Below are 16,454 nucleotides of genomic sequence, written 5' to 3' on the forward strand. Positions count from 1 at the left end.
AAGGACATCCTTTAGTTGGCAAGGTCGGATCCCTTCCTGTCCAGAGAAAGCTTTTGTTAAAATGCACTCATTTTCTGGTAGGTTTAGCATTTTACAATTCCTTGTCCAGAATATCTCTTTTAATTGAAAACTATAAGGTAACCTCTTGCAGATAGATTTCAAAGGTTGACCTATAGCTAAAAAACAAAATAAAAGAAACAACAACAACAACTAAAGAGAAGATTTCTTAAGAGGACTTATTTTCAGTACACTCGACTTAACTGGGTGATTTCCATGAACACTTATTAAAAACTCTAAATATGAAGGAGGGGGAAAAATCTAGAGGAAAAGCATGGCTATCTGAAGTGTTCAAGGAAAGAGTCACTTTGGATATCTGACATTTTCCAGATAGATGTGGGCACCTTCTTTAGAACCAAAACATTATTTTGACTGTGCTGACAGAAATCTTTCTAAAAATGCATTATATACATCGTTGACTTATTAACAAAGACATTGATAATAATTTAACATAAATTGGCAGATTTTTTTTAATGACCACAGGTTTTTAGGCTTGAAGGGGTGATACAAATGAGACTCAGAGTACCTAGCTCTCAGGTAAGGCTGTTTGCCTTGATATGAAATAGCTGCAGTTTTCTGTAGTTTGTGTCTTCTTTCTTCCCTCCCTGCTAGTCTTCTAGTCTTGTTGGGTTTGAAAGTGGGCTTTCAATTTCAATGGTGAGGAACTTTACCCTTGCAGATCAGTATGTTCTCTGAAACTTGAATGCCAAATATACAATGCACTCCACTCCCTTCTCCCCTCCCACATTGAGTTCCTCTATCTCTTTAAGCTGAGGCTCAATACTCTTATTTGCCTGAAAGCTTGCCAGATCCCCTTCTTAAATGCTGAGTACCCTGCCTCCCACACCACCTTGCAGTCAAATAAACCATGTATGCATTCATATATATTGACTGTGTGTTTATGCTACCTGTATTTTCATCTCTACTTGCTGTCTTCCATCATCAAAATGTGGCTCCTTGTGGCCAGGGGTTGTTTCTACTCTTTGCACTTGGATCTTCAGCATCTATCACAGCAGACACTTAATAAATACTTGATTAATTGGTTGATTTGCCCAGACTCACACAGCCAGTATATGGTAGAGTCAAGATCCTAACCCAGGTCTTCCTGACTGAGGCCAGCTCTCTGGCCACACGATGGGGCTGTGGGATCCTTAGCTATCACTTTTCAAAGCCGTCAACATTTCTATATTCAGGAGTTCCCTCTTCCCTTCCCGTTCTGATGTTTCTAATCTTTTTTGGTCTTAGAAATCAAATAACCAAACAAGTTAGAATTACACATAAGAATAAGGGTATGGTGCACTTTTCATGAGTAAAGCCTATGAGCTTGGCATGGACTTTGGATGCTTATAGGCCCCCTTCTGGGGCAGAGGTTTATTTACTTCTTGGTTTTCAGTTATGTTCTAGATAGATAAGGTACATTAAACGACTTCTACTTTGCATCTGCTGCCCTGCCTGGTTTTAACTCCATGGAACAAGCTGCCCTCCAGGATAAGTTCATCACTTCTAAATTCACTACTACTCAAGCCTCTTTCAGTCTTTTCTCTTCTCTGTTTGGAGGGCTGAAGTGGGGAGGATCAAATTCCTCTCAGATCCTTCCTTTATGGAGGGCAGAAACTGGACTCTCAACTCAGTCCACTTTACATCTTTTGCTTTGCCTGGTTTCAGCTCCATACAACAAGATGCCCTTGGTGTTTCCCTCTCCATCCCTCCATCCATCTCCGCACCCCCCTTTTGTAGGTGGTCTCCCTCTTTTGATTTGTAAGCTTTCTGTGGGCAGCTTTTATGAATTGTATAATTGCTTAGCACAGTGTCTGGCATATAGTGGCCACTTAAATGTTTATTGTATGGGGGTGGAATGATTTAGTCCACAATCCTTCCCAATGATAGCTATCCAGGAAGCACATCCACAGTAGATATTTCAGTTTCACAACTTCCAGCATTTCTTCTAAATGTTTGAGTCTTCCGTTAACTCCTCTGGGAATACAATTCCACCATCTATTCTAAACATCAAAGGCAAGACATTTACTCTTAAATTCAGCCTATATTCTAAGGCACTCTTAATGAATAAATTCCATGGCTGAACTTTTTTTGAGAATTTTGAGAACTTGAGAATGCTTTGTAAAAATGACAATTTTTAAAAATGAAAGACTTCTTCAAGAAGAAGTTAATTGTTTTTCTGAGATATTTGGTGGTTTCTAGGTGGAACTCATTCAAATAATTTTTAAACAATTTTAGCCATCCTTTAATTTTTTTAGTTCAACTGCTGCTAAATGTTTTGGCCTCTCATCTTTTTATCTCCACAAATTTCTTTTCCTCCTGCCCCCTGTTTACAAGCCTGAACTCTACTAGCTAAAATGAAATAGGGTTAAAAGAAGTCTTTAAAAAAATTCAATGGGCTTGAGAACTTTAAAAAGCTCTACTAACCTTAGTGCTTTTTCAGCTTGGTGACCAAGCACCATCTCTTGCTTAAAGAGTTAGGGATAGTGCAACTTTGAGCCATGTCTACTTAGGCAGGTATTTTTGGAAGAGACAGTTTTACTTTTCCTCAAGATGTTTTACCTAAAACTACCAAAGATCACTGAGTGGTGCAGGGGATAAAGGGTTGGGCCTGGAGTTAGGAAGTTAGGAAGACCCAAGTTCAAATCTGGCCTCAGGTATACATCTGCACTGACAGGAGTTTCCTATGCCAAGGAAAATCACAAGTCCAGGCCCCCCACAAAAATTTACCTGAAAAAGCCATTGGATGGAGGGAGTGGAACTTTTCTAATCATAGTCCAAAATAATGGAGAAATGTGAAAATGGTGCTAGAATGATTTTCCAGGTGTATGACTAAAAGGGAGATTAAGTTGGCTGTATTATGAAGAACCACAAAATACATTTGAGACACTCATGACTTGCTGTGGGGAGAAAGCCCAAAGAATTGAGCACCTAAACTTTGAAAATAAGTCTTCTATCAAATATTTGGCATGATAGAGGGATGCAGAGGTATGGTTTATCCAAAAGGCAAAAGACATTCAGGTTTGACCTTAAAATGTGTCATGTGATTTTTTTTTGATAGTAGACTAATTACATTTGACTTAGATTAGTATATGTCTACATTTCTTGGTGGAAGAAAACCGTCAATAAATGATCTGGGTTTTAGGAGAAAGCCAACCTGGGATTAAAAAGGCTGCTTCAAATAATCCACAAAGTAGATAATCTCCATGCAGATACAATAACTGAGAGTTCATGATATAGTTTACTCTCAATTATGCATACTAATGGAGAAGGACATTAGCATGAATAATACAGGACAGCAAATTATATGCTCAGAGTATTTCTTCAACGCCAGGGAGGCATCTAAATCTTATAGATGGAAAAAAAAGTAGGAGCTTGAAGGCAGTTGGAAGGGTGGGAGTGATGAATTTAGACACTATCCCCCACCCTCTTTGATTCCTTACCCTCCAAATAGCCACTTTTCAATTCCTTATCTTGGAACAATGAGCAATGGTGAGACAGCTAGAAAGGATGCTATAAAGTATTATGCTGTTTGATTGACATATAAAAGACGTTTTTTGTATTAAAAGATAGAAGAGGAGACTGCCTAGCTCAGCTGCTTCTGCTGTTGCTTCCCATAGGCTAAAATCTTCAGTTCAAAGCCACTTATGATCATGACACCCAGATGCTGATTAGCTGGGTTCAGTGTTCACAACTCAACAAACAACACTTCTTTCAGGTGAGTTTCCTACAAGCCCCTTAAGGTACATCACATGATTGTCTAAGAGAATGCTTGGGATAATCACAGTCTCCTTCAGTCTCCTGGCCTCTTCTACTGGGTTGGTTGTTATGTTAATCTGGGACAATTAAGAGTAAATAGTATTGTAGAGGAAGCTGGAAATGGGGACTTAGATGAGAATGGAAATAGACTAAGGCTTTATAAGGTGACAGGTGGTAAAAGAAAGAAGAGAAAGCCAGTCAGGGAATGCCATGAGTCAGGAAAGGTAGTCACAGGGCTGTCTGGGCAGTAGCACAGGAAGTGGGCCCTGGTATGTGCCCATAATCTGAATGTAGATAATGACGACTTGAGTTCAGCTTTAAAAAAGTCTAGCACCGACTGTGGACCTATTGCCGGGTTCCTCTGAATTGTATATAGCTCTTAGATCCAAAGGGGCCTATTATCTTAGAGACACTCAGCAGGGTAGGGGGTACAGGTAAGCTAATGGCCTTTCAATCATGGTCTACATTAATGAAATGCTTAAAAATTTGAGAAGCAAGTAATTGTAAGGACAGTCCCCAATGTCTAACTACCAAGGTATTGATACTCTGTCCTGAACCTACTTCTGACTTTTAGTTTGTTCTCGTGGGGAAGTCTTCATTTTTGTGTCCCCAACCCCAAACAAAGGAAAATTAATCATCAACATCATTAGCTTAAAGTACTCACACCTTTAGCAATCTAAAATACCTTGAATTTAAGAATTTTCTTCCAAGAACCTCAGTAAGCTTAGTCTATTTTATCTCATCTTTTTCTCGCAGTTCTCTAAAGTAGGGCTTCTTAAACTTTTTCCACTCAAGACCCCTTCAGTGCTTCTAAAACTGTGGGACCCGAGAGTTTAAGAAGTGCTGGTCTAATGAGCCGTATTTGTTGAGGTAGTTGTTTTTGGAGGGGGTGAAATTTTATTTGTGTAGTGGCTCCTGGAGAGGAACTTACTCTATCAATTTATATTAACACCTTCTCTGCAACTGCCTGGGAACACTGAAAAGTTAAGTGGCTTGGCAAGGGTCACATGGCCCATAAGTGTCAGAGATAAGCCTTGAACCCAGGTCTTTCTGACTCTGGAAGGACAGTTGTTTAAACTGGTAGTATCAAACTCATAGAAATGGGGACCACATGGGGATCTCTGCTGGGCTGCATATTGACTTAGTTTTAAACTGCAAGGAATGCTATCTATGTTTTACTTTAGTTTTATTTATTTTGTTAAATATTTGCCAAATACATTTTAATCTGGTTCAGGCTGCACTGGAAGTATTGTGGACTGTTTGATACCTCTGCTGTAGACACTACTATCTCTGTTTAAATGATGGGAAGAGAAGTCTTACAAGGTCACCAAGTAAGTTAACAGCAGCACCAAGGCAAAAATCCAGGTCTCTTTCCCAATTTCTGAACTTCAGGCCACTCTTTTCTTGCCCTTTCTACTAGTCTGCCAAATGTGCTTCATAAATGCAAGGCATTGCTTTGTGATTTATATAGCACCACACATGCCTTCTAAACGGCTTTAGGCAAGGGCTATAACAGGATTTGGGGACACGAATCCTAAATGGAAGGTCAATCTCTCTTCTCCTATTTACATTTTTATAACTAACTATTTTTGTTGCACAAAATTCCTACATTCTTCCACTAGATCTCAGCATCCTCAACTGTAAAATGAGGGGAGGGGGGAAGGGAAAGAGGAGAATCAATTAGATCAACTTAAAGTCCATTCACCTTTAACATGCTATTTTCTGTGCTGGTTCTAAAACTTAAGAGTCAAACAGCTGACAGTGTTAATATATGGAAGGAAAGAAGCATATATTAAGTGCTTACTGTGTGCCTGGCACTGTGCTAAGTGCTTTACAAATGTGATCTCAAAACAACCATGTCAGATGCTATTATTATAATCCCCATTTTATAATTGAGAAGGCCAAAGCAAACAAAGGTTAAGTGACTTGCCCAGGGTAATCACTCATCTAGTAAGTACATGAGGTCACATTTGAACTTGGGTCTTTCTGACTCTATCAATGGTGCCACCTACCTGCCACAAAGGTGGCATGTTCATGAAGAGAACTATACCATTTTTATTATATTACTACCATATCATAATGGTTATAATAATATAATGACACCATTATTTATATAATTATATTATTCCACAACCAAAGCCCATCTCTGATTCCATAATGTGGTATGGAGGTATCCCTGAGTTCTCAAAGGCCATTGAAATGTAAACCCTATCAGGCTTTTACCAAGGTAGAGAACTTTTGAATATGGATCCAGCAATAAAATGACTGTATTTCACCTGAGGACCAGCCCAGCAAAGGGAAGAGAGGCTCATCACCAGTTTGGCTGCAGAAGGGTGAATTTTCTTAGCCACAGTACCTTAGAGAGCTCTGTTCCTATCTGCTATGATGGAAGCAGACCCATGCTGATGAAATCATAACTCTTTGAAGCACTGTCTTATTGCACCACTATTATTGTGAAGTTCTGACAGTGAGAATCACATAAGGAAAGTCTGAATCCTACAATGTCACCCCAGAGATAAGAAAAGAAGAGAGCAAGTACCTCCTGGAAGTTTGGTGGAGGCTCCATGAAAATTTTCAGAGGTAGGTGGAAAGAATTGCATGAAATCAGAAAGTGTGGCAGGGTTATCCTTTGCACTGGTGGAGGGAGTGTGCACATTAATAAGGCCATGGATCCATTGAAATAGCTAAGAAGTTATTAACAGACCTTATTGCTGAGCCATCAAAGCTTCTTGGACGAACAGGCAAAGTGATCACTTAAGCAGATGGAAAAAAGGGCTTGTTTCTATTATAAATATTCTTTTGGTCTGAATATAGGCTTTATTCCACTCCCCCATTTATATTTTATAAAACTTGAGTGCAGCCTATAATTGCTGATATTTTTCAGTGTATTTCTGCCATATTCTTTTCTTGTCAAAGAGATCTTATTTTAGGGGTACAACCTATATTCAGACCAATATGATGGTTACCAATAGTAGGAATATCTTTTTATTTTCTTTTCTTTTCAGGAATGTTTTTTAAAAAATTAATTCATTAGTATTTCATGATCTCATTAAGAAGAGATAGCAACTCAGGAAAAACAAACAGACTCAAACCTTTGCCTCCAGTTCTATCTAGCTCTATGACAATTAGCTTTTCTTACCACATTTTTCACCCTTGCTTATCTTTGCTATCTCTTTCCTCCCATTTCTACTAAAAGACAGGAATGGGAAACAGATTTTAAAAAATATCGGATCAGTATTGCCCTATGGCAGGTACTTCCCTTTATGTAAGCCTGGGAAATGTGCAGGCTTGGTGGTGCAATGGATAGAGGGCCAGGCCCTGGGAGTCAGGAAGACTCATCTTCATGAGTTCAAATCTGGCCTCAGACACTTACTAGCTGTGTGACCCTGAGTAAGTCACTTAACCCTGTTTGCCTCAATTTCTTCATATTTAAAATGAGCTGGAAAAATAAATGGTAAACCACTCTAGTATCTTTTCCAAAAACAGGGTCATGAAGAGTTGCACATGACTGAAACAATTCAACAACAAGAAGTTCTATCAACATCAAAAGCCAAACTAGCTTTGCCGTAGTCGGCACTTTTACCTCTCTGCATTTTGGGTTTTGGAACATGGACATGGAGATTTAAGCTAATTGGAGAAGGAGAGCTCTAGCTAGACATGAAAGGACATTAGGAGAATGTTCCTCCTCCTACTCTAAGGAGTACTCTAAGATTTGGTCAGGGGACCCAGGTTCAAATCCTGCCTCAGGTGCTACCTCTGTGACCTCGAGCAAGTCATTTAACCTCTCTGAGCCTTAGTTTCCTCATCTGTAAAACAAGAAAGCTGGACCAGATGGCCTCTAAGGTCCCCTCCAACTCTAAATCTACGATCTTAAGCTCTCATTATTGACTGTCCTTCTCTGTTATGTCGAATTGGAGCTTTCCACAGGTGAGTGTCTTACCATCTGGTTAGTGATGTTATAAATGCAAGGAAAGCAAAAATTCTATATCTTACAAAGACATTCTTTTGTTTATCAAGAAAATAGTGGCAATATGGATATCTGTGTAATATGCTGTCTAGCTGAAAAAAGCACAAGCTACAAAGGAAGGTGTAATGGATTTACATATAATGTCTTTAGCGAAATCCCCACGGCTAAGTATATCAACATTTTCATAGCATTCTTGCATTTTGAGGCTTAGGCTGTCGCTAAAATTTAAATTTTTCCCCAAACTGACACTATGAGGATTCACCTGAAAAGATCTGGTGGCAGAGTTACATCAGTCTTGAATAGCAACTTATCACTTACCATTACTTGTTATTTCCCAATTACACAGCTAGGTAAGGAGCTAATGAGATGAAATATCTAAAATATGTTTAGCTCCTTGGAATATACAAATATGCATATTTGTATATACAAATATGCAAGGCATATGTTACTCTTAACTGGTTCTAGCCTACACTGAACATACGACTCTGAGGGAGGAAATGTCTCACTTCTTTGGAAGTGAATGAACTGCATCAATGTAGCATTTGGTCCTCTTTTCCTCCTTCCTCCTTTCTTTCCTATCAACAAATATTTATTGGGTCCTTACTCTGTTCAAGAAACAAGTGCTCTGAGGGATACAAAGAGGTATAAATCCCATTTCTTTCCCTCAGGGAACTTACAATCTAGTTGAGGAGATAAGCTATATACAACTAACTACAATACCAGGAAGCATGTGTGAATACTGCAGGGATCTCAGAACTAGAAAGGGACCTTGGGTCATGAAGTTCAATGCTTCATCTTGCATAGAAGGAAATGGATGCTTGGTCAGTTAAGTGACTTGTCCAAAGAATTCCGTATTTACAAGATGATAGACTTAGAGCTCAGAGACTGTCTAATTTGATCCTCACGCTCTCATAGACTAGAAAACAGGATTAGGGAGGTTACATGGCTTGTCAAGTTTACACAGGTTATTAAGAAGCAGAGCAAAGACTTGAATCCAGGCCTTCTGAGTCTACATCTAATTCTCTTTTCAATGGACAACATTAATATTAAATGGACATAAATAATTTTGTTTTCTCTATTTTTCTTTGGTGTCTAGTCTTCTACATGGAGATTTTGGGAAGGCAAGCCTTGCAATAAATTAGAACATGTAAGCTGACCACTGAATTATTGAAAAAAATTTTTAATCTCAGATATTTAATGTTTAATTGAACTGAATTAGAAGCCTTAGCATGAAACTGTAAATCTCTATTATATAGTGCTTGCTTTTTTAAAAAAGCATATAATAAATTATACACATAACTTTCAAAGTTGTCCTGCTTGTCTGTGATTCTTTCTGGCCTTTTCCTGTTCTTTTCTGAGCATTAAAAACAAACAAATACTTCAACGGCTCTCTTTTCTTCTTCTTTTTAAAAAAAATTTGGCAACCCTATTTGGGTCTGGTTTAAATGGGGCACAGAAAAGAAAATTATCATTAGAGATCCCACTTAGCACTACTGTGTAAGTGGTCTGGACCAGTATGCAAGGCTTAAGTTTCATGATGGTGTCTCTCTGTGAACTCTGCATTTTAGTAAAAATATAAGCCTTTGTGACAGTCAAAAGATAATCTGAATTCTATAAGGAGTTTCATCACCATTTATGGTCTTTGCCAAAAATCTGGGGTGAATTTTGACTATGGGCCCACTCTGATTTCTCTTCTTGTTATTGTTCAGTCATTTTCAGTCAAGTTCGACTCCTCATGACCCCTTTTGGGGTTTTCTTGGTAAAGATCCTGGAGTATTTGGCTTTTCCTTCTCCAACTCATTTGTGAACAAACTGAAGCAAACAGGGTTAAATGACTTACCCAGGGTCACAGAGCTAGTAAGTGTCTCAGGCTGGATTTGAACTCACAGAGATGAGTCTTCCTGATTCCAGGTCTAGCCCAGTGCCACCTAGCTGACTTCTCTAGTTCCAACCTAGTCCTCTCTCCAGATTTTTGGGGCTAAAATCAAGTTAAGAGGACAACTGAGCTTAATACCACACAAGGGAAGGTGATATACACATTTCAGTTAAATGACAACATCGGATGCCAATTTTTGGAGACTCTTTATTGAAGAGGTGTATGAATTTGTATGGCTACCACTTTGAAAAACTGAGATTAGATGGGGACCAGTCCTTCCTTCTGGTTTGCCCATGTGACATGTATACCAGGGTGGTCTGAAAGACTGTGTATCCAAATGAGAATTTGTGTCCTAAGGTGATAGTTATCATGTCATGAACTCTCATGGAGAGGATAAACCCATACTCTCAGAGGTCCATAAATGGGACACATGTGTTACCCAAATTATAAACTTTAATAGATTTGGGGCTGCAGTCAAAAGAAAATATTGATTTTAGAGCCCTTGCCAAATTGAGATAAGATTCATGATTTATCCTATACATTATATTAAATTGATTAAGTTTTTCCTTTACATTAAGCCTTTCAATTAGAATGATCCCCAAATGGAATGAATGTGCTATCTCAGAAATAGTGGGCTCTCTTTAATGGAGGCCTTTAAGGAAAGCGTGAATGGTCACTTAACAGACATTTGATATAAGGTTTCTTTTTTGGGTACAGGTTGGACTAAATGGTAACTGGGGACCTTTCCAACTCTTAAATTCTGTGATTCTTTACTTTGGCTTATGTGATTATGTTTTTATATGCCTTTTTGACGCCCATTTCCTCTTCTGTTGGCTTGACAGACAAATGTCTGAGATCTGGTATTCTTAAAGTTGGGATTGCAGTGACTAACATATGCTCAAGTGAGACTCTGTGCTTTGCTAATTTGTATCTCTGACATTCCTGTGGAAGATCTGCACAATTTGTTTCTATCTACCCTTATCCCTCCTTCTATCTTTTTGAATCCAGCTAGGGATGAATATGGTGATAACAATGGCAGAAAAAAAAAGATGCCTTTTTTTCTTAGATTAGTTGTTATTCCTCCTTTGGCCCACATCTGGTATAGACTGCAAGTATAGTATAGTACAGACTGCAAGCTGAAGTAGAGCAAATACTGAGTCTTTAATCCTAATATAAAATCTCCCAGAAGTGTCTGGCAGTGATAGGAGGAGAGGAAGTATGGGAGGAGACAAGAAAGGAAAAAAAATACCCTCAGGAAGGCACACTGCCTTTGAGAAGAAAAAGACCCTCCATTTTCTTTCTCCACTGTTTACACTGTTCTTCTTTTAGTGGTGACACCAGTTTTCTGGAAAAAGTGGAGAAAATTGGGTCATCCTAATGTGTTGGGATGATAGGATAATCTGTGTTATTTTTGATTCTTCTCTGAATCTCTCATCTCCAAATAACTTCTTGTGATTGTGATTTATTTACACTCTTGTTTTTTCTGGCCAAGTGTGAATGAGCTTGAAAAATGCCTATAGGGAGTAAGTAGATTCCTACTGTGGTCTGCTAATGGATGGAGTGTGGCTAGTAAAGGATTTCTTTTCTTTTCTAGGAAGATATTCAATAAACATAAAAATATATCAAAAGAAGAAGGAGGAAAAAAATTCTTGGTTATAAAGGAAGCCCAGGCAAATCTGAAGAGCTAATACAATCAGTCACAAATTCGTGTCATATAAGCTTGAGGAACCAAGAAACTCCAAAAGGCTTCTGAACAGAAGAAAAGATATACAATATGTTATCATCATCACTATGGTGAGTATGCCATTTAAAGTTCATTTTAATTCTAGAGTAAAACCTCATTATTTTGGACCTCATTAAATTCTCTGTGACTTTGGTTGGGCAAGTTACTTAATAATTTCAGGCTCAGCTTCTTCATCTGTAAAAAGAGAGTGTTGAGACTAGATGATTCCCAAGATCCATTTTAGCTGTAACACTTCACAAAGTATGGATATCACACTACTTCTAGATGGTTCAGGGATAGAGTGCTGGGCCTGGAGTCACAAAGACCTGGGTTCAAATCCATTCTTGGACACTTACCAACTGTATGTCCCTAAGCAAGTCACTTAATTTCTATCTGCCTCAATTTCCTCAACTGTAAAATGAGGATAATAATACTAATAATAATTATGGAAATAATAAAAATGTTACAATAAAAAACAATAACCTACCTCCCAGAATTGCTGTGAGGATCTCATCTGATCTGATTCAATTTGAGATAATATTTGTAAAGAGCTTAGCATAGTACCTGGCACATAGTAGGCACTTAATAAATGCTGGTTTCCTCCCTCTCTCCCTATCTCAATATTGGTATCTTGAACAACTAGCTGTATCTGGCAAGGAGGTGGAGAAGGAAAAGAGACATCAAAAGTCTAGACACAGAGAAGAGGTAGAGCAAAGAAAGACAATGCATATAGAGTGTGGTTTTAAATGTGCATTTTTTTTTACTTCAAAGCTCCAAGCTTGAATTGCTAGGATGCATTTCCTATGTGTGCTAAGCTCTTCCTTTTGAGAAATATGTGTGATTCCTCCACATAGGAGCCATCAACAATTTTTATTAGATTGTAGAATTCTCGTTTGGATTCAGTCTTGCAATATTTCAGGATATCTGAATTTTTAATAATTGAAAAAGACAGCACAGACTCATGGAATGAGCTCTCTTACTGGAGTCATGAGTCCAGGCTGCCAAAGAGATGATCTTGGGCAAGTCACTAAATTTATCTGTGGGTTAGTTTCCTCATCTGGAAAATGGGAATGATAATACTGCTGGTACCTACTTTATGGGGTTATTATTGTGATCAAATGACATAATGTTTATAAAGCACCTGTTGTCAAATAGCAATTAATAAACTGAGCTTATTATTACTAACAATGATTAATTATCTTTGCATTAGATAATATGTGATACATGTGATGATAAAATAATGAAAGAGACTCTATAAGCCACATACAGAATTCGCCTCATTGCTTTTTTGTAACCTTTTCATAGCAAATATTGGATGTCTTAGGTTTTTTGGTCACTCCTTCCGGGTTTCTTTACAGTGATGGGATCCTATCCCCTTTACTCCTCCCTATTATATTCTGAGCTCTTTGAAAGCAGCCACTGCTTTTTACCTTTCTTTGTATCCCCGGCACTTAACATAATGCCTGGCATACAGTAGGCATTTAATAAATGTTTACTGACTGACTTTTTCCGGGGAGTAGAGAGAACTGTGATGGGTGTTACAGTTGAGGTAAGACAAGGGAACCTAGATGTATCCTTTCTATTTTGGCTTTTGAAGATTTAGATGAAGAGTTTCCTTTTTTTTTTCTTTAATAAAGATAATGAACTCTTATGGTAAGGCAAAACAGCTGACAGGCCATTTATACCATCCCATTTCAGTCTCTCCCTATAAGTAATTCCAGAATGAATGGGATGCTGCTGTTTCTTCCTATTTCTTTCTATTCTTTTGAGGGAGATAATAAATTATTATTCAATAACTGTGGCCTTATTGGAAACATTAGGACCCAAGAGTCCACACTGAAGACCACCTGGATGATCTTTCACAGTTCAACAGATACTTGTGGAAAACATTTTGAGAGTCACTAGAACAACAGAGAGTCTCAGGCGAACAATACAATTTCTTTCACTCATAATTACTGGAGCTTGATGTTATGAACTGACTGCTAGCCTTTATATCCAACATGCAAATTTGCAAAGTAATCCTAGATTTTGTATGAGCAAATGTATGGTCATTTGGGGTTAACCAAAGAATCTGCATTGGAGAAACATGAGAAAAGACCAAGAGGCTGGTTTTCAGTAGGACACTAGAACTTTGTGGGTGACGGGTTAGTGGTTATTTTGAAAATGTGGTCCCAAGAGATTATGAATTGATTTTCCTAGGCCAGTAGAAAAAATCCTTTAGAGTTAATATAGAATGTAACAAAGGGGGTTATCTGTGAAATTGCTTCATTTGAAACTAAATTGCGTTAAGAGAGACACTTTCTTTCCCAAGTAATGTCGTGATATGCAAAACAGCTACATCATGCATTGCCTTATGTGGCAACAGCTGGTAATGAACAAGCCTATTTTTCTGGGCCTGGTTGAAATTACAACCAGAGTTCGTGTATCCTCACAAGTACCAGGGATTTTGAGTCTCCTGGCCTGCTAGGGACTGGGGAGGGGGTAAGAGGTGGGGGTGGGGGGACTGAAAGGGAAAGGTGAGCCGCACTGAATGCTTCAAGTGTACTTTGACTCTGGTGCTTGCATGGTCTACTTGAATGTTTTTTTTATGTGATTACACTTGCACGCATTAACAAGCCACACAGGAGTAACTACTAACAAAGCTGCGAAGTTCTTCCTCAGTTATGAGCCTTCCATTCATTTCAGTTTTCACTTTGACATTTAGGACTCTCTTCCAAGGTACGCAGTGTTCTCCTCACGGGGCCTGTGCATCCAGACTTTCCATCACCTCTCCCTCCATAACTCATCCCTATCAACCACCATCACCATTTAAAACTTACCTGTTTTGTAGCTGATCCCTTAGAGTCCTGCTAGGTTATAGCTAGTTAATTTAAACTAATTTGTGCTCATTTGTATCGACACAGATGTGTTATCCCTCTCATATTTGTATTTTAACAGGAATCTTCTGGAGTTAATGACTTAACCCCAAAGCTTGACTTTGATAAAAGGAAATTCATGACCAATTGTCACCATCAGGGATAAATATTTCTAAACATGTAAAAACTGACAGCTTCCTAAGGCCATACTATACTGGTGGCTAACCTTTGTGCCTAGATGTGCACAGTTAACTTTGGAGTCACAATTTCCTAAGGAAGAAGCACATTAAAGAATCACTCTTTTGTACTCTAGGAAACACAATATATCTAAGGGACAACTATGCCTGATCATTCCAACCTCTTCTTAAAAGGTTCCATCAAAAATGGATTGTATTACTGCCTTTCCAGGGCAGAGTGGCCAGTAAGCAGCACAGATAATCAGGTCCTCTGCACAGGTGATCCAGAATGAAGAGGGCTTGGGAGGATACCTTGGGTCTGGTCAGAATAATGATTGTTCTTTAACCTCTAAGACCTCCACCCTCCCCCTCCCTTGTCTGTCTCCCACCTCAGCTGGGTGAGTCCCTGCAGGGCCGCCACTCACCTGTGTGTACAAACATGTGCTTAACGTAGTTCTGTTTGGCTGTGAAAGTCTTGTTGCAGAGAGTGCACTCGTAAGGCTTTTTTTCCCCCTGCCCACTGGCTGTGCTGTGGCCTGCAGATGGGGCCAGGGGCTGTGGGGCTGGCAGCTGGGCAGTAAAAGTTGAAAGGCCAGGCTGGGACACTGTCACAAACTGGGTCTGCTGGCCTGCTAAGGGCTGGGGCAGGCTGAAGAGGAAAGGCTTGGGGCCACTGCCTGCGGTCTGTGTAGTGAAGAGGGCTGGCAGATAAGTGTTGCCGGCTGTGCCAATGACCTGTGTGTTGCTGGTCAAGGTCAGGGGCATCCTCAGGTTGCTGGTGAGGGTTTCTGTCTGGCGTAGATAGAGCTGGGTACTTGGCAATGGCTGGGCAATCGACGTGTTGACCGAAGGCTGCAAGACTCCTTTCTCAGTGCTGTTGCTAACCGTGAGCACGGTACTGTCCATCTCCACATCATTGCTCCTCTCTGGGGAAGAGGAGTTGGCATCTAGGTGCTGCTGCTGCTGCTGCTGCTGCTGCTGTTGGCCTCCTTCTGTGGGGAGATCAGTTGGCTCCGTCTGAGAAGGCTCTGGTTGACCCTCTCGGCCAATCCCAGCCATGAACTGCTGTTCAACAGAGTCAGGTTCTGTGCCAATGGAGGAGCTGACCCCTGAGTCGAAGCTCTCCCCCTTGGGCTCGCTCTCGGTGCCTTCGGCCTGATCCGTGTCTTCTGTGCACTCCTCAGACTCGTTGCGTTCCAGGATCTGCACCCTCTGCTGGCCATAGTAGTCATAGTCATCCTCCATCTCCTGCTTAATGTGGATGTTCCCCACCAGGGTCTGGATCCGGACAGGGCGAGGTTGCTTTCGGCAGTGGGTGGTCTCTGGAGTGGTGGAAAGATACCGCTCCATCTGTTGTGAGCGTTCATGGATCCGGGTGATCCAGCTGGGGTCTTCCATGTGGTGATCTCTCGGCAGCCCAAGGGCCGTTTCATGGTGGCTAACCACGGCCCCACTGTAGAAGGAGCGCTCCCCACTGCCATTCTGCATGGAGCACGCATAGAGGGCTGAGTAGATCCTGTCCACACTGTGCTGGGAATGACTTTGTAGGTAGCCAGATTCTGTGTCGCTGCTCTGCCCCGAGGTGCCTGATTCAGGGGTCCCCCTGGGGGTCTCCTGGCCAGAGTCCTGAATCACTGGGTAGACATCACCAACGTTCTGTGACACAATCCGCGTGCACTCATCGATCACGGTCTTGATCTGGAGGATGCTGGCAGCTGTGAGGATCTGCAGGGCTTCTGACTGGGAGACCCGGAGCACCCCACTGTACATGAAATCAATGAGTTTTTGTACAGACTGGACCGACACCACCGAGGGGATCTCAATGTCACTATAGCCCAGCAACAGCTTATCCTGGAAGAAGGGGCTGCCAGCGGCCAGCACACAACGGTGGGCACGCAGCATGCTCCCGTGGATACGGACCGTCACGTCACAGAAGTGGCCACGGTTGCGCTGCTCGTTGAGGGTCTCGAGCACGGAATTGCTGAAGTTGTGAAGGTTGATGCTGTGAATGCGCTCGGTCATCCCCTTGCAACTGATGTCACCT

The 16,454-nt window shown here is 40.4% G+C and overlaps 1 protein-coding gene across 2 annotated transcripts in view; it reads right to left on the reverse strand.

Moving 5' to 3' along the window:
- The window catches only part of ZBTB20 (zinc finger and BTB domain containing 20), an 80,398-nt gene that overhangs the window by 26,584 nt on the left and 37,360 nt on the right, over positions 1–16,454 (reverse strand). For both annotated transcript variants that reach the window (XR_013482960.1, XM_021007180.2), the window contains exon 2: positions 14,836–16,452. Coding sequence is in view for 1 of the 2 variants with exons in the window: in XM_021007180.2 (XP_020862839.1) it covers positions 14,836–16,432 (1,597 nt within the window). In the remaining variant the exon portion in view is untranslated. The remainder of the gene's footprint in view (positions 1–14,835; positions 16,453–16,454) is intronic.

The sequence above is a fragment of the Phascolarctos cinereus genome, unplaced genomic scaffold (genome assembly GCF_003287225.1).
Source record: "Phascolarctos cinereus isolate Bilbo 61053 unplaced genomic scaffold, phaCin_HiC Scaffold_726;HRSCAF=1367, whole genome shotgun sequence".
Taxonomy (NCBI): Eukaryota; Metazoa; Chordata; class Mammalia; order Diprotodontia; family Phascolarctidae; genus Phascolarctos; species Phascolarctos cinereus.